Source organism: Python bivittatus, unplaced genomic scaffold (genome assembly GCF_059951505.1).
Source record: "Python bivittatus isolate LINGU-HERP-01145 unplaced genomic scaffold, Pbiv_v1 ctg000080_np1212, whole genome shotgun sequence".
Lineage (NCBI taxonomy): Eukaryota > Metazoa > Chordata > Lepidosauria > Squamata > Pythonidae > Python > Python bivittatus.
The window spans coordinates 37,404,711-37,429,019 of NW_028277035.1; the positions used below are offsets into that span (position 1 = coordinate 37,404,711).

Here is a 24,309-nt window from a genome sequence, read left to right on the forward strand (position 1 = left end):
ACTGCTCTAGCTGCTTACAGTCAATTTGGAGTTGGGTGGCATCTAAGTCAAAGTGAAACAAATAAATTGCCCCAATCCTGCCAGCTCTGGACACTGAAGTTAGTATTAATTGCTGGATCTTCACTGCATTCTTGCAGATCAATTCAATGCACACATTTTGTTCCAAAAACGAATTGAGACTTCAACTACTATGTACACCTACCTTCTTGGTTCATTGTTTATTTGTGGTTATAGCTACGAAAAATATTCAAGACTGATTTCTTACACTGGAAGATGGCTTTGGTGCCGCTTTTTCTAGGTTCTTCTCCCCCTCAACTGGAATATCAGAGGAAGAGCAAAGTTCTGGAATCCCACCTATAAAAAGAGTGAATTAGTGAACCTCAGAATCCTGACTTTGTGGGCAGAAATAAGGGCAATAAGGGGAAAAAGAAAGAGGAAGGGAGAGGAGAGGGAGACTAAATAGATGTTTGGACAGAATGAAAAAGTCATGCCCTGCAGTTACAGGAAACAGATTCTGAGGTTTTATAGAAAACACAACCATTACTTGTACTTAACCAATTCCTTGTAAAGAAAACCCCCAATCAGATATGTCAAAGGGTCCTCTTTGCCCTCTTCTTATTGAGAGCTTCTAACGAGTCCCAAAACTAACAAAAATTCACATGTCAAATTATCTTTCCATATGGTACAAGTGGTTCAACTCTGGGGCAACATTTGTGTGTGATGCAAATGTATATAAATGGCATTTGATCAAAGTCAGCTGGAATTTCCCCCCTTTCCTCCTGGGCTTAGCACACTGTAATACTGAAAGATCAAAATCATTCCTCAGCTTTTCCATTTGCTGCTAATTTACCTTTCAAAAGGAGATAATTATAGTTTAAAAACCTTTTACTTATTTTAAAAGTTATTTAAAATACAAGTATGTACACTCTATTGGAATAAATTGTACACTAATTATTACATTTTCTAAGGTTAACAGAGGCTTCCCTGCAAGCCTTTTCATTTGGATCTATCATGCATTTTAGTCGTGCATTTCAGCCTTTAAGCAGTACTTCCATCAAGTCTCTGTCACACTCTGTGCCTTTCTAGAGATCTGGTTTCAAATATTTTGATGCCCAAGGCAGAAAACCGTAAATTACATCTCCAGCAGTTATTAAAAGTGCTCAGTTAAACCACGTAGGATTTGTTTCCTTTAATCCCATGACAAAACTATGTGGACACTTGACTTGTTTTGTTTTTTCAAGAAAATGTAGAGTTGGGTTTACAGCATTCTCCAGTACAATGTTTAACAAAGTTTCCACTTAGACTTTACTAACGGACCACTCCCTCAACTATAAAATGTTGAACTACTATACCAAAAAACACAGTGTGTACCATATATAAAATAAAAACTCTGTAGCTTTGTTTATTTATTTATTAAATTTATATGCCATCCATTTCCCCCAGAGGGTGACTCTGGGCAGCTCACAATTAAAATAAAACCCCCAAACAGTTAAAAATATAAATATCCACATTAATTTAGTTAAAAAGTCAAACTATATAAAAAGACCATACACATAAAAAGAGTAAAAACATTCAAGATGACCAGGGGTAGAATCAATTACCCCATGAGCCAATTCCAATGGTGCAAGCCTTCATCTGGCCTCCAGGTCATCTGGCATAGCCAAGATTTCACACTTTTCCTGAAGGCCATGCAAGTGGGGGCACGCTGCACCTCGGGTGGTAAGTTGTTCCACAGAGTGGGGCCCACGGGAGAAAAAGCCCTCTTCCTAGACCCCACCAGTCGAAATTCCTTGACCGGTGGCGTCTGCAACATGCCCCTTCTGCCAGACCAAGTGGGGAGGGCTGATATAACGGAGGCAAAACAGTTCCAACAGATACAGTACTGACATCACTATATGAACAGGTTTACAAATTAAACTAAAGAAAGATACTTATTATGGGATGAAGGTTTACATAAGGCTTTACTTTTCTCCAAGAGATTACTGCAGTCAATACAATTAGTTATGTTTCCTAATGCATAAGGAATCTTCCCCAAACCCGTCATCTTTCAACTGTTTTTTCCTCAGGGGAGATTTTCCTAACCTTTAGTCAGTCTCTCACAACTAAGGACAATTTATGTATAGCCACCTTCCACTGGCTCCCTTTCCTTCTGCTACTTCTAGCTTCTTGGATAAAGATTTCAAATCTTTCAAATATTGCTTGAAATTTCCTCTGGCCAGATCTCTGCTTGAAGTTTTGCCATGACCACAAAGAGCAGCTTCACATTCTCTTCAGCCACTAGCTCCAATCTTCAGGTCACCTCCCCGCAAGTTTGTCTCAGACTCAGAAGGCTGCTCTCACTTCCCTCCTGAACTCTATTCCTTCCAGCTTCCAACTTTGTTCCTCCAATTAGCAGCCATCAGCTGACCTTTCCCTGTTCATGCTTTTTTTTTTTAAATCACCCTATAAACTTGAAGCTTCTTTGCCTTAGTTATGGTTTCTACAGGAATCACAGTGACTTAAGCCCAATATGTAGCAAAAGAGGCCTCCACTCTCAGAACAGAAATACGTAAGCCAGTAATACCTCAGTGATATAATTCCTTCCCCAAAGTTCATAATTTCCAAATTAAAATAAAAGGTAACATACATTTTCATATCTGCGGTGGGAAAAAAGCAAAATGTTGCAGAAGAAAAAGAAAAACATTTTGAATAGTAGTTAGTGCTGGACTGATTGTATTGCTTAACACAAATTCCTGGCCTCTTTTTTCTGCCTTTTGAAGTCAATGAATTTTTGGTGGTTCTGAGAGTCAGAGCCTCTGTTCTGTGTTGACTTAATGGTTCTATCTTACCTAAGCACCACTGTCCCTTGCCACACAAGGTTTAACCCTCATGTACAGCAAGTGAAATTAATAGTTATTATCAAAAGTTCCCTCAAGCTCCAATTTCTAAAAAATTATTTCCACCCATAAGGCTTCCAGTGCAGCTTACAATAAAACAAAAAACACACAGCCTAATCGATTCTATTCAAATAGAACAAGAGGTAAATTGAAACAAAGTCAATCAACTTCTAGCTGTAATAACGTCTATTAGAATGAATAAATATTTACTGATTATGGAACACACTGTCAAAGAATATCTGATGATCATCTTTGCAAGGAAGTTCTACAATATTAATGCTACCACTGAAAATGTCTCATTTCTAGCCACCACCTCCTGTGTGATATAATATAGTACCCAATGGAACATTTATTTTGATGTCCTCAGCTAACTAGTGATAGGAAAGGAAGATGGAATATAGGGAAAGAGTTATCCAAGGTTGGAGATAACCATTTGGCTACTGGGGAAGAGTAAAGAGCTTTATCAAATAGTTCTAGGCAGTATGATGTGACTGGATCAAATCTATAGGGAAGGATTGCTGATGAAGCCAGAACTGAAAGAAAAACCTGGAGTTTATTGAAAACACTTAGGATGGGAACATGAAAGGTCTGCAATAGGAACCAAGGAAATCTGGATACTGTTAAAGCAGAAAAGGCATGGACTAGAACAAACATTCTAGGACTAAGTGAACTAAAACGGACAGGAATGAGACATTTCCATTCAGACAAATTCAAAATTTTCTATTCTGAAAATTAAACCCATAGAAAAAATAGAATAGCAGTATCATCCCAAAACAAATATCTGCATGTGTAATGGGATACAACCCAATTAGTGACAGAGTAATTTTCATCAGGATTCAAGGATAGCCACTCATAATAATTTTACAACTATACAGGTACATGCACCAGTGACAGACGCTGAAGAAAAATCATTTGATGAATTATATGAAAGATTACAAGAAATAATAGATCAAACACCCAAGAAGGATGTTTTAATAACGTAAAAGTTGGAGAGGAATTGTATGCAGCACAGTTGGAAAATTCAGAGTTAGAACCTGCAATATTGCAGAACAATGACTTCTGTTCAGAAAATGAGATGTACTGTATGCCTCCAACACATTATTTCCAACAATACAAAAGACAACTCTTAACCTGGACATCTCCAAATGGACATCACTGTAATCAATAGAATATATCTTATGTAGCAACAGATGGAAAATATCTATGCTGAATTGCAAAACGTTGTTGGGAGCTGACTGTGGATCAGACCATCAGCTACTAATCACAGAAATACACCAGAATGAAAAAGACTAGAAAAGATCCAATTCCAGTGGTATACAAGCTACAAATCCGTTCCAGAAGATATAAGATTGAGGTGAGAAACAGATTCAAAGGCCTGAACCTAGTTGACAGAAAGTCCAAGGAACTGTGGGAGTAAGTTAAAATGATTGTAAAAGAGGAAGCTAGAAAGCACATATCAAAAGCCAAAAGGAAATTAATAACACACTAGCTATCAAACAAAGCCATAGAAATAACTAAATGAAAAATTCAGGGAAAAGCCAAAGCAAATCTAGGGAAAACTAGAAAACTTAATACAAACTTCCAGTGACAGGTAAGAAGAAATAAAGAGGTATATCTGAACTCAGAGTACAGACAAATAGAATAAGAATAGGAAGAACAAGGGATCTATTTAAGAAAATCAGAAAAATCATGAGAACGATCCAAGCTTACATCAATGTCATAAGGAACAAGCATGTAATGAATTAATGATGGAACATAATATGAAAAAGATGAAAGGAATACACAGAAAATCTGTATAAAAACATTAACTCAGATGACACTGTATTAGAGAGAGAAAAATATCAGGAGGAACCAATGGTGCTTGAGGAGGCACCAGGCTAGAAACCAGGAGACTGTGAGTTCTAGTCCCGCCTTAGGTACAAAAGCTGGCTAGGTGACTTTGGGCCAGTCACTCTCTCTTAGCCCAACTCACCTCACAGGGTTGTTGTTGTGCAGAAAATAGGAGGAGGAAGGAGTATTAGGTATGTTCTCCACCCTGAGTTATTTATTAAAAAATCTGAAAAAAACAACTGACACATAAGAAAGCCCCAGGGATGGATGAAATCCCCATATAGCTCTTAAAGATGGCTGGTGTGGAAACAATAATGATCACAGCAACCCTCTGCCAACAAATATGGAAAAAAAAAGCACCACGGCCCAAAGACTGGAAAAGATCTGTTATTCAAATCCCTAAAAAGGGAGTTTTAGAGGAATGTCCTAATTAGAGGACAATAGCCCTAATACCACATGCCAGCAAGATACTGCTGAAAATTCTGCAAAAGAGATCAGAGTCCTGTATTGAGAGAGAAGTGGCAATTGAACAAGCAGGTTTCAGAAAAAAAACGGGGGAATATGAAACCTTATAGCTAATATTAGGTGGATGATGAAAACAGTAAGAGAATATCAAAAGGAGCTGTATTTCTGTTTCGTAGATGACTCCAAAGCTTTTGACAGTGTTGATCATTCAAGACTTTGGCGGTCCCTCAAAGCAATGGATATATCCCAACATCTTCTTCTGATAAGAATTCTCTATAATAGCCAGGAAGCCACTGTGAGAACAGAACCTGGAGTCAGACAGTGTTGCATTCTATTGCCATACCTGTTCCATCTATACACTGAATACATCATATAGATCTGGAAGTACAGGCCTGGAAGTACTAAAGGTTGCAGTCAAAATCTTTGGTGAAAGGAATGTCAGTAATCTGAGATATGCAGACATTACTTTGGTTGCACTAACTGAAGAAGACCTAAGAATGATCATTCTAAAAGCAAAACAGGAGAGCAAGAAGGCAAGGTTTTCCTTGAACATCAAGAAAACTAAGATTGGGTCAACAGGAAACAAAAATAAAGATAAACAATGAGGCCATAGAAGTAGTTGATAGTTACAATTTTCTAGGCCCCAGCATCAGTAAAGAGGGTAAGGGTGCAAAAGAATTTCAGAGAAGAATAACAAGGGCAAAAAGATACTGAGGAGCCTAAACAAACTCATGAAAAACTGAGACATCTTAATTAAGAAAAAAATTAGATTGGTCAACTCAATGATTTTCGCTGTTATGATGTACAGACACAAAGGAGGGACTGTGCAAAAGTGAGAAGAAAAACTTTGACTCCTTTGAGCCATAGTGCTGGAGAAGCCAAGAGAAACAACCATCCAATACTAAAGGAAATCAAACCAGAAGGAAATAATCAAACTCACAACACAACACAAAAACTATGATACTTTGGATATATCAGGGAGGCAGATGCATCTACTGAAAAGATTATAATGCTGGGCAGGGTGGACAGAAGAAGAAAGCAACAGCACAGGAGATGGATAGATGTGCTACTGAAAGTTACAGAAATGCACCTTCAAGAACTGCATAACATTGCAAGAGACAGGATGGCTAGGAGAGCTTTTATCTATACAATCACCAGGAGTTTGCTATACCTTGACAGAGCATGACAACAAAACTCCCTGAAGCCAAGTTCTTAAAATTCCAAATTGCAAGGGATCTCTTATCTCAACCCTTTTCAACCAGATTCCCTTTAGAAGTGTTGATTACAACCTCCATTATATCCAGTCAAATATATCTGGAGGGTACTAGGTTGTAGAAGACCGTTTTAAACATACATGTGTCTACTGAGGACATGATTGAACTCATAGGCAGTTCATTCAGAATGCTGGTTAAACTCCTGGCTCACAAGTGTTTCATTATACAAACTAATATTGCATTGTAGGATGAACTCACATATATACCATGTACTGCAGAGAACAACTGGTAATGTCAGATTACAAATTTTCAGGAAGACTTCTCAACTATTACTGATTTGGAACCGTTGGAATATCATCTTCTCCCCTCACTCTCCCATCTCAAATTAATTTGACCCCAACCCTGCTGGCATTTTGTAAATCCTTGAAGGCCTGGATATACCCCAGGGCATGGGTCCTGTAGGTTGTGTGAGCCTGTCGTTCTGGTTTTTTCTGACATGACTGGATTATGTGGTTTGAGTTTGATTTTCCTCAGGTGTCATTCTGCTATTATTTTCTGTTTGTTACTGTTTATATTTGTTCTACTGGTTTTTCAATCTATTTTCTCTGCCCAGAGTTGTGATTGTGAGATGGGCAGCTATATCAATCAATCAACCAATCAATCAAATAAATAAATAACTTGGTTTATTGCAGAATCTCAGTTGAATTCTTCAAGCAACTCCAGAGCTCTTCAGAACATGGCACAGTATCACAGAATGAAGAACACTTGTGGAATTCATCCATCAGTCTGATTAGCAGTTTCCAGATGTGGATTAGAATGAAGTACATCATTAGAATGAATGATGTATAGAGACATCACAGCACATTCACAGAGATGCATCTTTTAAGGAAAAATGCACACTTAGCTTGGTTTTTAAATGTATGCTTACCTAGCATATAAATGTGGATTTTCATGCATTTAAAAAAAATCTGCACTGATTCAGAAACAGGACACGCTGCATTTATGAAAATAAATAAGACTGAGAAAGGTCAAATAGAGTGATCTATTCCCTTCTACCTTGGACAGGCAGAACCTGTCTTGACAATCTCAGCTCTTTCCTTCCTTAAGGATTGAAGGAAGAGTTTTGTGGCTTCAACAATGCAGTAGGAGAGAGTGTATCATTCTGAAGATTCAGTGTACAGCATTTGTTTATAAAGTTTCAAAGCAATGAGTTTATGACAGCCTGCCACTTATTGACATTTGAGTGCAGATGCTCTAAGCTCTTCAGAACTGAATTACTATAATTTGCTCTATACGGGGCTGCCCGTGAAGACCATTCAGAAATTTAAGCTGATCCCAAATACAGCAGCCCATGTGCTTACAAGGCAATCTCAGTACTGTTGCGTTACACAACTGCTGTAGAAGCTGCACTGGGTACCAGGACATTTCCAAGTACAATTCATGGTGCTGGTTACAATAATGCCCTATATGCTAAGTGTCTAACAGACCACCTCTCCCAGGTAGCTTCTGCCTGCCTTGTCCAGTTGTCCAGGGAGCAGTTGCTGAGGGTCCTCTCCTATCATGAGGTCTAGCCTGAAGATGTTGATGTTGGCTGCATCAGAAGAGAATGACTGGGCATCAGGTTTTTGCTTTTTGCTTTATTGTATTTTGGGGGGGGGGGCGGTTATTGCCGTTGGGAGAGTTAAATAAAGATAAAAAAACTATTGTCAGTTTAGCCCAATGTGGTCAGTCTCATTGGCAATAACTCTTCAACTGAAGGCTTTCCCATCTTAATTTTATAGAGTCTTTTTAACTGGATAAAATCTAGGACAGCCTCCACTGCTCTGTTATTCAACTACAATGCCTACTTCAATTCTACTGTATTCATAAAGGTGAAAACAAGGTAACTCTCAGAAGATTTGAGCTCGCTTTATGCAAGCTATCCTATTCTTGTGAAACTCTTTTTCAGATGTCACAGTTAGATTTAAGTGTATTCTACTATATCCTGATTCATCTGCCAAGACAGGCAAAGGCAACATTGCAGATTTGTTTTTCCTGCACCCACTCCAAATTGCTCTCTTTTCCAAATACAACACTTCTTTCCATTCCCTCCCTCTCACACATTAATGCACAAATGTAGGCTTGGCAGATAGATGATCACACTTTTGTTCTAATAGTCACATACCTGCTATTTCTCCAATTTTTTCAAAAGAGGAGGCTGATCTTAGCATTTCATTGTCCTTCACGAGGTCTTCCACTTTTTGACGTAATCTGGATGCTTCTAATTGAGACTCTTCAAATAGCTCTCCTGGTAAAACAGAAAGGGTATGATTCAGTGCTCCCTGATATTTGCTCAGTCTTTTTTCTAGCAATGCATCATATCTACAGCTCAGCTTGTTTGACAGCCAATTTGGTGTTGTGGTTAAGGCATCACACTAGAAACCAGGAGACCATGAGTTCTAGTCCCGCCTAGGCACAAAGCCAGCTGGGTGACCTTGGGCCAGTCATTTTCTCTCAGCCCTAGGAAGGAGGCAATGGCACCCCACTTCTGAAAAACCTTGCCAAGAAAACTGCAGGGACTTGTCCAGGCAGTTTCTGAGAATCAGACATGATTGAACAGATTAAAAAAAAAAAAATCTTGGCTTACAATACTAACCCCATTCTACAACATTTTATTCTAATGATTAGTTGATAGGTTATCCTTTTCTACACAGAGATCATCCTTTTTCATGAGCGGAGCAGTCAAATGTTTGGACAGCTACACTGACAACACAGTTACTGTAAGCAAGTATCTCTATGTAGGTAAAAGATAACCATTTCACTCTATACTGGTAGGCAAGTGCCTCATTCATGTACATCCATAATTCAGCTTTAATGCCCATAGTCTTTAGATTGAGACATGATTATGATTTCTTTTTCAGAAACATACAGAATTAAATTCCAAACGCATGAAAGACTCCTAATAAAAAGCAATTACTACTTAATATGCATTATTTAAATCTTTTGGAGATACATCACCCTTATGCTACTGTAGGTAATATGAATTAATTATCTCCTTTAAAAAAACTTTTAAAAATAAGTTATTTCTAATGTATATCTCCCCATCCTACATTTTTTCCAAGCTCATTTCTTAAGAGGAACAGCGCAGAACTGGAATTGAGGAATGTACGTGGACATGATTCTCAGTAGTTTAAAATTATTAATATGGTAGCTCTCCGACTGCAAATACAGAATTGATCATCAGGGAACCATCATGTAATATTCAGAGTCAGTTACATGTAATTGCCTTAACTTCTAAGCCTTCTACTGACTGCCATAAGACATAAAAAGATCCCAATCTTTTACATAGCTTGTGCATGTGCAATACTTGGACGTCACTACTAGGACCTACTCTGGTGATGTCCAGGTACAAGGCAAGCCCGTTTCACATGTACAGTGAGAGCAGTTATGTGGGCATCATCGTAAGCTTTTTTTTTTTTTTTTTTTAGTTTACACAGTACAAAGGAGGCAGCCTGTGCAGTCTTTGTGGTCCTGAGGGCTGCATCAGGTAGTGGATCAGCCTTCTAGGGCCACATCTATAAATCCCACACATTCAACCAATTCTCCACTTTAGGCTAGGCTTCCCTTCCCCAGTGAAGAAGAAGAAAATCACTGCATACTTCCTGCTGCTGTCAGAAGTGATTTTCAGCCTCTTCCTCCTAAAAAAAGGGGACAATTAAAGCCCATAAATCAGCTGATCAGCTGGCTCTTGGGCATTGCATGGGGGGGTGAACCCCTGCTTTAATACAAATGTTAAGATTACAAACAGCACTTCAGTTACAGGATTACTTTTCTTCTTACTTGAATTGTATTTGCTCTCAGACCACCATTGTTTATCTTCTGTAGTAATTCAACCCAGCCATATATACACACATGTAGCCTCTTACGCACCAACTTAGCTTCTATGATGCTGCAGATGTTAAGGGGGTTACTGATAAGAAGTAAATAAAAGGCTGCTTTTCTACAGCTTGTCACATATTCTGGGATTCCAAAGTCATCTACAATAACAACGAGTCAATTGTACTTCCATTTCATCCTCACCGTTACCTAGAGATTTAATCCTCTGCATCTTCTCTTTAAGTTTTGCATTTTCTTCTACCACCCGTCCAAAGGTAGCAGATGCTTCCTCCTGTGTCCCTCCACCAGGGTCGTAGATTCTATAAGGCCCCTTGCCTTCCATGCCTGCAGATTAATTACTGAATTTCCAGGTATCTCTGTCTGACAAGAAAAACAGCAGTAAAAAGTTAGCATTCCCGAAGGAAATCATCTAAGAAAGCTGAAATACTGGCAATCCCAGTTGGCATGCCAACAGTCACCAATGACTTCCTGCCTATGGACTAGGCCTTTAACAGAAAGAAATAATCTGAATGTAGATTATATTTTTTCTAGATATCAATGTCTTGGTCAAAGACAACCATTTAGATCAACGTAGTGTGGACATAATATAGGTAAAAAAGCAAGAGGAATCTCTGTAATAACCAAATATTCCCTTGGGGGTTTTTTGCTGGAAATTTCTCTGCTTTTCTCCATATAGAATTTGATATATTTTTACCCATAGGGATTAACAGGAAATTTAGAGAACATTAATCACTGAGGCATTTGACAATCCATTTAATAAGGAAATTCATGCCAGAAATGTGGCCTCCAGGGAGAAAGACCAATTTTGCAATCTCTCTCAATTTCTTAGATTTAATTATGTGTGTGTGTATGTATGTATGTATGTATGTATGTATGTATGTATGTATGTATATAGATAGATAGATAGATAGATAGATAGATAGATAGATAGATAGATAGATAGATAGAATCTTTGTACTTCTCTAATTCTGGAATTTAAAATGTGTGTGTTATCAGATATGAACAAATCAAGCATTCATGAATACAGACAATAAAAATGTAAGTGAATCGCAAATAGATAAATAACTTCTAGAAACAAGAAAAAAATATTTTTCTGTTTCTAAGAAATATCTAAGGCAGATATTTGGATACCATTACTCCATTCCAGTAACGTGACGTGCAACCCTGATCTGGATGTTATTGCTGAAGTAATTTTGGAAAGTCCAAAGACTCTTGTGGCCAAATATACTACAGTCCTGTGCAGCTACCCACCCCTCATTCCATTTTTCTGACATTGGTCACCTCCCTATTCCAGTCACTCTAGCATCTTAGGGAGAATGACAGTTCTCAAGAAACAACTATAACTGAGGGGATCCAAACCTTTAATTCCTGACGTTTCACAAATCCCCTCCTACTCACTTCTTGAGAACTCTAGAGGTTTTTCCCCACATAAATTTTCTTACACAGGCTCTGAATTATATAGTTCACATTTGTGCTGTCACACATTGCTCAGTGTTTCAGATTATATACTTTTTCCATTTTGATTATTTACAAAAAAATCATTTGCATTCTGTATTTATATTTCTGATTCGCACATTCTCCATGTAGGCTACTATTCTCAAGGTAGGCAACTGTGAGACAGAAACAGTGATCAGCATTAAACAATCAAAGATTTCTGACTCCAAAATCACTATTAAGCAATATATCTTTAACATTTTCAGATACTCAGGAAATACTAAACTCAGATGTAGGAATGTCTCCTAAAATATATTACAAATCAAGGGTTTTGGTATTGAACCTCAGAAATAATGCTCTAAGATCTGAACTCATTTTCAATCTAATCTGCATTGAATTATGGCAGACAGTAGGCACAAGTTAAAAACTTTTAGTTGGGGTTAAACAGTTCATGTAATGATAAAAATATAAGCAGCATAATGCTGGATCAGACTAAAGGATCATTCATTTCAGCATTCTCTTTTCACACTGACTAATTACAGATGCAATGGGAAAGCCACAAAACAGATCTGAAAACAAAACATATTTCCCACTCACTATCCTCAGCAATTAGTTGCTCCAACTGAAATAATACATAACTATTGTGACTATTTCTGCCTCTGTCTGATAAAATCCTCCATGCTCCCTTCCTTCTATAATCTCAAAAAGAGAAGCCAATATTGTATCTGCATTATCCATTATGCTGGATTAAAATAATCCTAATCAAGGATGGACAGCGATTTTGTTAGCTTGAAGATGATGGGAGCTGCAGTCCAATACATCTGGGTGGACACCAGGTTAAGGAAAGTTCTTTAATGAACAATTCTGTGCAAATATAATTGAAATAACTCTGACCAAGAATTTTAGAGCTCACTCTAATAAATGTTTTTTGATCACATATTTTGCATTGCAGTATATGCAATGGCAAGTTCACACACAGTAGTATTTTTTATTATTCAAGTGTACAGTTCTGTTTCAGTTCAGAGACTCAGAATACAGAGATTCAGGTTACCAATATTTAAACTGGGAATGCCTTATTTTAAAAATACTGGCTTAACTTCATACATACTGCCTCTAAATACTGGCTTAACTTCATACATACTGCCTCTAAAAATGATCTCTAGATCAGTTAGTGATCCTTTGAGCTTCTGAACGGTATGGCAGTTAGATCTCAGCAGAATTTGTTGCCTAAGAAATCTCCATGAAAACAGAAACAGCCAACTACAGAAAGCTTCTAAAATTTCCTTCCTACTGTAAGTCTACCTGCATGCTTGTATGCTTTGTAATCTCATGCAAATCCAAATGCTTACGGTATGAATACATGGGAGAAGACTCTCGTGACAGATGACTACATGGATGCAAATGGCACCTGTGTCTAAATCACAGCTTCTTTTTTACCCATGCACACTTTTTTATTTATGGTTGTTGAAAAAAATCCTCTTTCTCTTCGTGTAATGGACTAGTAATACATTTGGTAAAAATCAAAATGAAGAACTGATTAACACAGTTTATAAACAATGTACAGAAATAATTGATACAATAAGTAGTGGAGCTGGTTATTATAGATTTTAGTAGCAAATTAAACTAATCCTCCACAAAGTTTTCCACCAGTGATCATTTTAAAAATACTTAGCAAACTAATAGAAGAGAATATGTGTAGTTCAGGGTTGAACTGTGGAGTCCTTGGGGTTCTCTGAGCTTGGTTGTTTTCTTGCAAACGTTTCGTTACCTGGCTAGATAACATCTTCAGTGCATACTATGTGCTAAGCAAGGTCAAGGATTAGCATACAACTGCTGGAACTCACTTATTGTTAAAGCTGCAAAAGGGCAGAAAAGCTGAGAGAACAAGAAGATGGAAGTCCAGTTATACCTCCAAGTATCAAATGCTGGGAGAGAAACATTACAGAAGTAGCATGTCTCCTTCACGTTAGCAACATGAAGAAGACATCAGTAGCAACAAGGTGGCCACTATTAGAACAGATTGCTAGACTTGGTCTTAGTTCTTGAATTAAATTACAAAATGCAAACAGACTGAAGTGGTTGTCTCAGATGGCTGAAGATGTGGACAGAAGAATAAACTCCTAATTGTCCCTCCTAAGCTCCTGGCTTAGTCCCCTTTGCAGAAAGACAGAGCTTAGTGGGCCAGCAAACCTACCTTGTTCTTTGCCTCAAGCATCAAAGCATCTTCGATGTGCTGTAATGACACAGCCAATTTCAGTTATCAGGAAAGGGCAGCAGATAGAGATGACTGTATTTGTATTGCCAGGCAGGAAGAGATGCATGCAGAATTTTTTTATTTGGGGTTACTACATATCCAAGCTGACCCTTCATACTATGGCCTCTGATGTTTCTGTGTGTGTGTGTGTGTGTGTGTGTGTGTAAAGGGGTATCACTGACTGCTGGGCCTCAAAAAAACACAAACAAAAACAAACAATTGAATACGAATCATGCGTATCTTTTAAAAGGGATAAAAAGCCAAACAAACTGCTTTGCTAGTCTAACCCAGGTCACAAAAAGAGATACCAGAGAGATGGGATCCAGAAAAAAATGACTGCCAGAAAGCACGATCAGCAAGCAACCTCTGACACAGAATGATCCAAGATCTCTTCTTCAGAGGCATTTCCCATTTTACATAACCCGCCTATTAGGATTCAGGAATGCTGGGGATTTTCCAGCTAAGAGTTGAAACCAAACATAATCAACAACTAGAATAGCAATTAAATTTCGGGTGGTTCAGAGAGAATGGGATTTCCCCCCTACGGAAGAAAGATTTAAGAAATTAACAAAACAATCCTAAATGTTCTTCATTTAACACAGCTACTTCAGTGAACTTCATCTACCAACTTGCATTTTCCTAGGGCACTAAATAAACAGTGAGAAATTCCTACTCATGACTTGAGTTCTTCACTACAAAAATTACCTATTCCCTCCCCCACCCCTGTCTAAACCTATCTGTAGAAGCATGCAGAGACAGACTCTCTTCTTTGCGCTGTCCAGTGTGACCCAGCCTGAGAAAAAAGTTTCAGGGGTAGCTTCTGTAGGGCTGACTTCCCTATAAAGAATATTAAAGATATATCCTTGAAAATATAAAGATTATTATAGAAGCTGGGTGGGGGAGAGTGAATAAGACCTTCTAAAAGGTGTCAAAATCCCACCATGAATTGTCCCATCCCTCAGGAAAAGCAAACTTCTGCCTTTTCTCTGTAGTCCAGTTCTCTCTCTCTCTCCCCCTCTCCCTCTCTCTCTCACACACACACACATCGTTTCCTCTTCCTCCATAATTCTTCCTTCAAGCCTGGAAGAGAATGATCAGTAGACTCAGTTGGGGAGAAAAAATGAAGTAACCATGAGTTAGCTGCCAGATTCCAAATATCTAGGAAAAGCACATTCCCATCCTGGATGGCTGTAATCAACACTATCTTTACTTCTTTTATGAAGAAAACTTTAGACTGGCTGCAGCACAGGGAGATAAGTAGCTTTGGACTGCTATTATGTACTTTGGTTGGTAAAATTCTCATTTGCCATGATTTAATATGGGGAAGTTCCCTTGAAGGAAATCACCAGTTTTTTCAAAGACAAACTTCTGAAGGGATATTCAAAGAAGAGAAGAACCCTTCTTCCACTGTGCTTTTTCCATAAAGTGACCACTTACACATTGCCTTCAGAAGAAAAATAGATCACCAAAAACATGGGGCAAAAAAGACCCCCAACTGCATAATTTAGCATATGTTAATATTTACATATAACATCAGGCATACTATTACTGAAATACAGGACTGCTCACCACAGTATGAAGTCTATAATCAAGTGATCATTATGCCTGTTCCTTTGCCAATTGGCACTATGATGATGAATATCTTGAATGCCATAGTAAAGCAACTTACAATGCAAAATGAACAATAATTTTTGATAGCCAACTTATCACACTTTTCTTTTATCCTGCTGTTTTCAATCACTGTACAAATAAATGTTACTGTAAAAAGTAAAACTAAAGATGAAGAACTCAAACTCAAATGTTTAGCAACTATACTATTAAGCTGACGACAGATTAATTGCTCTGCCTTAATTTTCTGGTGCTAAGCTTTTGCACTTAAGAGGTTCATACCTACAGAACAGACCAAAATATATATCTCTGTGTATCAATAAATTATAAATTATTGATACAGCAATAAATTATCTTCATGGAAAGCAAAGAGGAGCATCTTGCAGTAAGATCCTGTAGAAGTCACCAAACAACTAAGAAGATACCTAGGTAAATGGTAGATATTGCTGTACTAGCACATACTATTTAAAAAGCACAATAAGTTCACTGAGATGTATACTTTCCATATACCAGTGAACTGGCCAACTTTGCAGATATTTCTGCTCAGGGTGATAAAAATCAAAATAGTTGTGAAGAATTCCAGAAGTATCTCTTTAACCTGGGCAAACAATTACCCAGGCAGCAAATAAATAATGGTTAACTGCTGCACAGTTAAAAAGCTCTAATCGACATACACACTGATGGTGTCTGAGCTGTTTATCACTAACCAGGAAAAAGATCTTGGGGTCATACTAGATAGCAAAATGAACATGCCAACTTGGTATGCAGCAGCTGTGAAAAGGGCAAATGCCATGCTAGGGATCATGAGGAAAGGGTTTTAAAATAAAAATACCAACATTGTAATGCCTTTATACAAATATATGATAGATCTGTATGCGATTCTGGTTAGTGCACTTGACAAAGAACATAACGGAGCTGGAAAAAAAGCCAAAGAGGGCAACCAAAATGATTAGATGGTTTGAACATTTCCTCTATGAGAAAAAAGGCAACCAAGGAGGTTCACAATCAAAATGTATAAAATCATTCATGGTGTAGAAAAAATAGACAGGAAATTTTCACCCTCTCCCCAAACTCTAGGAGCACCATCCAATGAAGCTCACTGGAAGATTCAGAAGTGACAGTGATGGCCACCAGCTTGAATGGCTTTTAAAGACGGCAGGATAAATTAACAAATCCACCGAGAATTATTGGCCTTGAAAACACAAGGTGACCTCCAGGTTGGGTGGAACATGCTTCCAAATACCACTTTGCAAGAGAACGGTGGGAGAGAGGTACATCTCTGCCTCCCACTTGTGTATACCCCAAAGGCATCTGACTGGCTGCTGTGAGAAGTAAAATATTGAACTAAGATAGGCAGGGCTGTGTTTATGTTCATCACCTATCTGCTATTAATGCACAGAACAGGACAACCCAATGGTAGCACATATTCTTTGCAGGCAGGAGGTGCTAGGCTCCCTGGCCATCATAACTATGTATAGAAAAAAAAAGTCAATATTACCAGGCTAAATAAACCAGTGATCTGATTAGATATTTCTTTTTGCCCAATTAGCAGGAGCAAATGGTTGGATAACGTTTCATTCTCATCATATGCCTAAGAAAATCTCTATCTTCTTTTGATGCTGAATACCAGATAGTAAGAGTTACTGCCTTTGTGCAGTCTTTTACATTTCCCAGAAGAATTTGCCAGGCCAGTGCTGGAAACCGAATGCGAGATCAAGCTATCCTTTGGTTTAACAGAGCTGGATGCTTCTTGTGTTCTCATGACAGATATTGCTTGTGGGATGTACATTTTTAAGCCCTGTGTACTGCTTGCTTATTTCTAAAAAACAGTATGCAAAAAAAGAGGTTCATGAAAGCACAATATCTTCTGCACTAAACAAAACCAATCTTAGGTAAACATTTGTATCATGACATACAATTAGATTATTAATATGTAAGTCATTTTACTTAACTCTATAAAAAAGGGGGAAATTAAGCACATACTAATTTGTAGCCCACATTTTTGAAAAGTTTGTAAATAGGTCTCCTATTGATAAAATGATAAAACGCTTGTTCAAATCCAGAAACAGAGTTCTTCAGCCTGTTAGGAAAATAGGTATCCTCCTAGCCTTTTCATATCTATTTTTTTTTCTTTCTTTATAATTAAAGAAATGCACTGCTACATAGCTCAAAATACCATAAGCATTGAAAAAGAGAGTATTTCAGAGTAAACGTAATATGTGAAATACTGGAAATTCTTTCCAAAGGGAACCTCTATTGCTCAAGACACATCATATAAAGCAATGTTGCATTTTGAGCATTGTATCTCCAACAGTTTGCTGAACCCACCAGTTTCTTCTTTAAAAAGATGTAAAGATATCCAGTACCCATGAAACAATGTTAATTTCCAATCTGTAGATGCCAAAATGGATTCCCATTTTGGGAGACCAACGTGCCAACTTCTTATTTCATGGCCCCCCATACTTTTGAATATCTAACTTAGAGTACTCACCATTTCAGAGTTGTTGTGCTTAGAATAATAACCATTATAGCTCTATCTGGTACCCTATCTTGTTAAATCCTCTAATGCTAGAGGAGATTCTGAGGCATTTAGGGTTATTTGCCCATATTTAGACATTAAAATGAACATAAAGATACCACTGTTCTTTTGGACAAATGTTAACATATTGCAACCCCTCAAATAACAAATATTCATTTTCAAATCCTATTAATTGATCTGAGTTATAAACTCTTCCCAAGTTCGCTGCAGAAGGATTACCTCGCTCTTTTCAAGTCTGGATTCCCACACAAAGTTCATAAGGATCAAATTGGAGCTGGCATGTTACTACATGCCACACCTCTCCTGTAGCTAATATAGTAGGAGGGGAAATTCCATACTTGCCAAGCTGGTTGGGCCTTAACATCTTCCAAGGTTATTAAATGTGCCAATTTCAAGATGGCACATGAAGGCAAGTTTAAGTAAAGAAAACGTGCCATTCATTAATCCCAGAAAGAAGTTAAAGAGTCACTTCGTGTGAGATGGGCTGCTATATAAATATGATAAATAAATAAATGTAAATAAATAAATATTATGGTATAAACTTAGATCTTGAATATTAAAGTAAGTTTCTCTGAGAACTGAAGTTCCTAAATGAAAAATGAGCAGAAATGTTTCCCCACCTTAACCTGTAAAATACTGAATTTCTAAAAAGATACACAGGACCCCTTATTAGCTGTCTCAAATGTAAGTAAGATCATTTCTAGGCAAGATCATCACAGTTTTCTTTAGCAAGGTTTACTGAGATGAAAAGTATGGGGTTACAAGAATTTCAGCAAGTGAATTATTTCCCATTTAGAACCAATTTATCCCATAACATGTAATGGTGGAGTCTTTTTAGTTTTTTTATAAGAGCGTTCAAGTGACCCAGTAGGGAGATGGGTCTTTTCACTGATAACAGAGAAGCCTGTATCTGGCTGTTTACAAAACAGTCTTCAAAACAGTTTACAAAATACATATTTTAGGAGCAGGTACATACAAAATGTTCAATGCATGAACCATTCCATGAATGGAACAGCTGGTTTTGTGTGGGCTATGCCTGAACTGAAATATGTATGTTTTGGATGAAACATACAGAATGAAATGGGAGCATTATGTTATAGATATGGACTGACATGGAGTTGCTCTGGGAATATGTGATTCAGAGGGCAAGAGTGAGAAAACGCCAAGAACGTTGATGTTAGTAGCTGAAGGGAGACAGGGTTTAAGGGAAGGGAAGACACTGAGAAAATCAGCAGTCAGCAGGCAAATGGGACATGCCACACAGAGAAATAATGAGGGGAGGAAAGGAAAGAGAGGTGACACACCCCATCTTGCCCTATCCCCTTTAAACATTTACTATGGGATTTGAGTTTGGTTGAAATCCAGAGTCGCCAAAATGTTTTCTTTCTGCTGAATGATAACAGATCTTAAAAAATAGTTTAGCTGAACTTCCAGAATGAGATAGTTTGTTCTGGGTTTAAAACAAAATATATTTCTTATTTAGGAATTGTATCTGGAACAGAAGGCCCTGACTCATGCTCTTATCTCACATAGCTCCACTACTGCAATCTGCAGCACACCTTTCAAGACTACGCAGAAGCAGCAGGTGGCCCAAAATGCAGCAGCCATCTTGTTGGTGGGTGGGAGGGGCCATATCACTGGTGCTATGAGCCCTGCCTTGCTTCCAAATGCAATTCAAGGGGCTAATATTAATACATAAAGCCCTATATACCTTGGCTTTTAGATAACTGCAGAACTGCCTCCTCTAAGTGGAACTGACCCATCCAATATTTTTTTTTTCCAGGAAAAGTTTCTGAGTAATTCTTTCCTAATAATGTGAAGAGGTTTAGCAGTGTTCTTCTGTAAGGACCCCTATTTTATAGAACGGTCTCCATCCTGACGTTCGGAAGGCACCCACTCCAACAGTACACCAGAAACAGGTTAAATTTGAATTTCTCTGGAGAACTTTTGGAGGAGAATGGGGTTGGTGCCATCTGTGATTCTGACTGACTAGAACATGTCACATCTGTATGATGTGATGAGTTTTATATGCTTATGTAGTTACATGTTTTAAGATGTTCAGCACTGGGGTCTTTAGCTGATTACAATGACATACGAAATAACCAAATAATCAAATAAATAAGAATACTACATATATTACAAATTATCATGTCTATGGCAAAACATTCATTTTGTCAGTGTTAATATGAATATTTTATAATATATTAATGTTGTCGTTATTACTAATACGGTTTCTATTTCAGTGAGACCTATCTATCCAAATGAACACCTTATTAAATTCAGTTTAACTGTCTGATAGGTACCTGTAGATATTCTCAGCCTAAGGTAAGTCCTTACCTTCAGATCCCATTCCAACTTTCAAGGGAAAACACAATTGTATTCTGCTTGCTTTATATCAATTATCGAACACAATCACCCCAACAATAGCCTCCTGCACCAAATGGTATAAAGAGAACTCCTTTATCTGCTTGGCACATGATATATTCATCTCAGCAGTCCCACTTTGCCTAACTGAGAAAGCAGATCAGGGAGGAGTGTATAGATTTAGGTCCAGCTGATAATGAAACAGAAGACATATCAAAGCAATGAGAAAGAATCACTGGTTCATGAGTAAGGTATCTATTTCTGGAGAATCCCAGCAGCTGACAGGAAGCTGATCGAGAAATACAGCCAGTGTATGTTTGCATGCACAGAGAATACTCAAGTGCACTAAACTTGGAGCACAGATCTCATTTCCTGTAGTAAGATTTATTCTTTTGAAGAATCAGTGACCCGGAGAACTGCTGGGGGTTAAGTCTGTAGCAGACAATTGCCAAACCTAACAACTGAAACCATACAATCACCCAGGTCCGAAACAAAGTGGAGTGAATACTAAGTGATACAGTTGGCATTCCTTTAATGATTTTGGGGGGTGGGGGAGGGAATCAGCAAATAATGGGCTTGTACCAGATTAATAATCGAATCCCGGGAGATGATCAAGCATCAAATCTATATTAACACAATATTTATTTTGTCATTTTTGTTGCAACTGACAGAATAATTGAAAATCAAATGGTCCAAGTATCTCAGGAGCAGCAATTTCTACATGTTTAAAATTATAATGACAACAAAATATTGTAAAGTATTGTACTAAAAATGGCCTGCTACATGGTTGTAACCTGTAGTAACCAAAAATATCCTAATTATGACTAATCTATTTGATAACCTTTACAGTTCCATTATAAACTACCATATTCAGAATAATGGATCTTTGGGAAATGCAAGGAACCACCACTTTGAACTTAAAACACTAAACAATCACACAACATTATTCACACACCAGTCAAGGGGACAGAGATACTTAATAGATTATCAGTACACAGATAAATTCTATCTATGTGGTCACTAAGAGTCGACACTGAATAAATGGCATATAATCAATCAATCACCCAGATAAACTCACACCTGAAGCTTTGGTGCCACCCAACATTTTTACTCCAGATTCCACTGTTGCTAAATTCATTGCTCCAAAGTTACAAACTTTATACTTCTATAAATACATCACTAGCTGATAGAGAACAGACCAGCAGGGAATCCTCAAGGATATGTAACAGAGTTTCTGGCTTTTACAGACCAGTAGAACATGTTCATGAAAGTGAATGGAAGAAATCCCTGTGCATAAAGCTGAAGGGATTTAACCCATTTTCCTTTAAGAAGCCAAAAGATTACGTAACCTTGTTCTGATGATGGTTATTCTAACAAGTACAGGTAGTCCCTGGGTTAAGAACACTCAGTTTAAGGATGACCCATAGTTAAGAACAGAGACTGTCTGTCTGTCTGTCTGTCTGTCTGTCTATCTATCTATCTATCGTGGCAAAAAAGTATTTAGTCAGGCACCAATTGTGCAAGTTCTCCCACTTAAAAAGATGAGAGAGGCCTGTAATTTTCATCATAGGTATACCTCAACTATGAGAGACAAAATGGGAAACAAAATCCAGAAAATCACATTGTCTGATTTTTAAAGAATTTATTTGCAAATCATGGTGGAAAATAAGTATTTGGTCAATATCAAAAGTTCATCTCAATACTTCGTTATATATCCTTTGTTGGCAATGACAGAGGTCAAACGTTTTCTGTAAGTCTTCACAAGGTTTTCACACACTGTTGCTGGTATTTTGGCCCATTCCTCTAGAGCAGTGATGTTTTGGGGCTGTCGCTGGGCAACACGGACTTTCAACTCCCTCCAAAGGTTTTCCATGGGGTTGAGATCTGGAGACTGGCTAGGCCACTCCAGGACCTTGAAATGCTTCTTACAAAGCCACTCCTTCGTTGCCCGGGAGGTGTGTTTGGGATCATTGTCATGCTGAAAGACCTAGCCACGTTTCATCTTCAATGCCCTTGCTGATGGAAGGAGGTGTTCACTCAAAATCTCACGATACATGGCCCCATTCATTCTTTCCTTTACACGGATCAGTCGTCCTGGTCCCTTTGCAGAAAAACAGCCCCAAAGCATGATGTTTCCACCCCCATGCTTCACAGTAGGTATGGTGTTATTTGGATGCAACTCAGCATTCTCTCTCCTCCAAACACGACGAGTTTAGTTTAGACCAAAACATTCTACTTTGGTTTCATCTGACCATATGACATTCTCCCAGCCCTCTTCTGGATCATCCAAATGCTCTCTAGCAAACTTCAGACGGGCCCGGACATGTACTGGCTTAAGCAGGGGGACACGTCTGGCACTGCAGGATTTGAGTCCCTGGCGGCGTAGTGTGTTACTGATGGTAGCCTTTGTTACTTTGGTCCCAGCTCTCTGCAGGTCATTCACTAGGTCCCCCCATGTGGTTCTGGGATTTTTGCTCACCGTTCTTGTGATCATTTTGACCCCACAGGGTGAGATCTTGCGTGGAGCCCCAGATCGAGGGAGATTATCAGTGGCCTTGTATGTCTTCCATTTTCTAATTATTGCTCCCACAGTTGATTTCTTCACACCAAGCTGCTTGCCTATTGCAGATTCAGTCTTCCCAGCCTGGTGCAGGTCTACAATTTTGTTTCTGGTGTCCTTCATCAGCTCTTTGGTCTTGGCCATAGTGGAGTTTGGAGTGTGACTGTTTGAGGTTGTGGACAGGTGTCCTTTATACTGATAACAAGGTCAAACAGGTGCCATTACTACAGGTAACGAGTGGAGGACAGAGGAGCCTCTTAAAGAAGTAGTTACAGGTCTGTGAGAGCCAGACATCTTGCTTGTTTGTAGGTGACCAAATACTTATTTTCCACCATGATTTGCAAATAAATTCTTTAAAAATCAGACAGTGTGATTTTCTGGATTTTTTTTCTCATTTTGTCTCTCATAGTTGAGGTATACCTATGATGAAAATTACAGGCCTCTCTCATCTTTTTAAGTGGGAGAACTTGCACAATTGGTGGCTGACTAAATACTTTTTTGCCCCACTGTATCTATCTATCTATCTATCTATCTATCTATCTATCTATCTATCTATCTATCTATCTATCTATCATATTTATATAGCTGCCCATCTCACAGAAGGTGACTATTATAGAAAAATTCAAGTTAATACACAATGATTCGAGTTAAATACACAATGGTTTGAGTTAATTACACAACACTACTTATACAGTATTATAAAATAATACTGTTCCAGCTTACATACAAATTCGACTTAAAGACAGACCTTGGGAATGGAACTCGTCCTTAAACTGGAGGATACCTGTATGGGACAGCTTCAAAATGGTGCTCACTTTGTTAACAAAGGGCATATATCTTTGTGAGTGTGTGTATAAAGTTTAGAGCACAAGTTTTAATCTAGTAGATACATAATAACTTTTCAGATACTATCCAGCAAAATATCCAGCATGAAGGGTCTCCGACTAAAATCTAGATTGATTTACTGTGCAATGTTATACACAACTCCATTCAGTTGGGCTTATTTCTGTAAGCATTTAATCCACACAAAGTTGAAGAGATCAGGAGATCATATCTGAAAGCAAAACATACTTTGTTTTCAGTGATAAATGAATATATCTCTCCTGTCATGTGCAATTTAACTACATTGTGTAAAAATCATTAACTTTTCTTTAGTAGTGATTTTGATTAATCTGGGATGCCTTTTTAATTGATATAAGACTCTGAACTATGCAGTGCAGCTAATGAATGCACTTTGAGTTTCTATGGGAATGCTGATCGTGTGATTCAAAGCCTTCCATTGAAACTAA

General features: G+C 38.0%; 1 protein-coding gene across 9 annotated transcripts in view; it reads right to left on the minus strand.

The window, feature by feature from the left end:
* Window positions 1–24,309, minus strand: part of TNIP1 (TNFAIP3 interacting protein 1) — a 66,173-nt gene that overhangs the window by 32,836 nt on the left and 9,028 nt on the right. For 6 of the 9 annotated variants that reach the window (XM_088133861.1, XM_088133860.1, XM_025163956.2 and 3 more), the window contains exons 2-4: window positions 10,445–10,621; window positions 8,550–8,672; window positions 266–354 (exon numbers count right to left, since the gene is read on the minus strand). In XM_088133861.1, the coding sequence (XP_087989987.1) occupies window positions 266–354; window positions 8,550–8,672; window positions 10,445–10,583 (351 nt within the window). In that variant the 5' untranslated portion in view covers window positions 10,584–10,621. The remainder of the gene's footprint in view (window positions 1–265; window positions 355–8,549; window positions 8,673–10,444; window positions 10,622–24,309) is intronic. The other 3 variants (XM_015887349.3, XM_007423974.4, XM_025163955.2) reach the window with 2 other exon arrangements.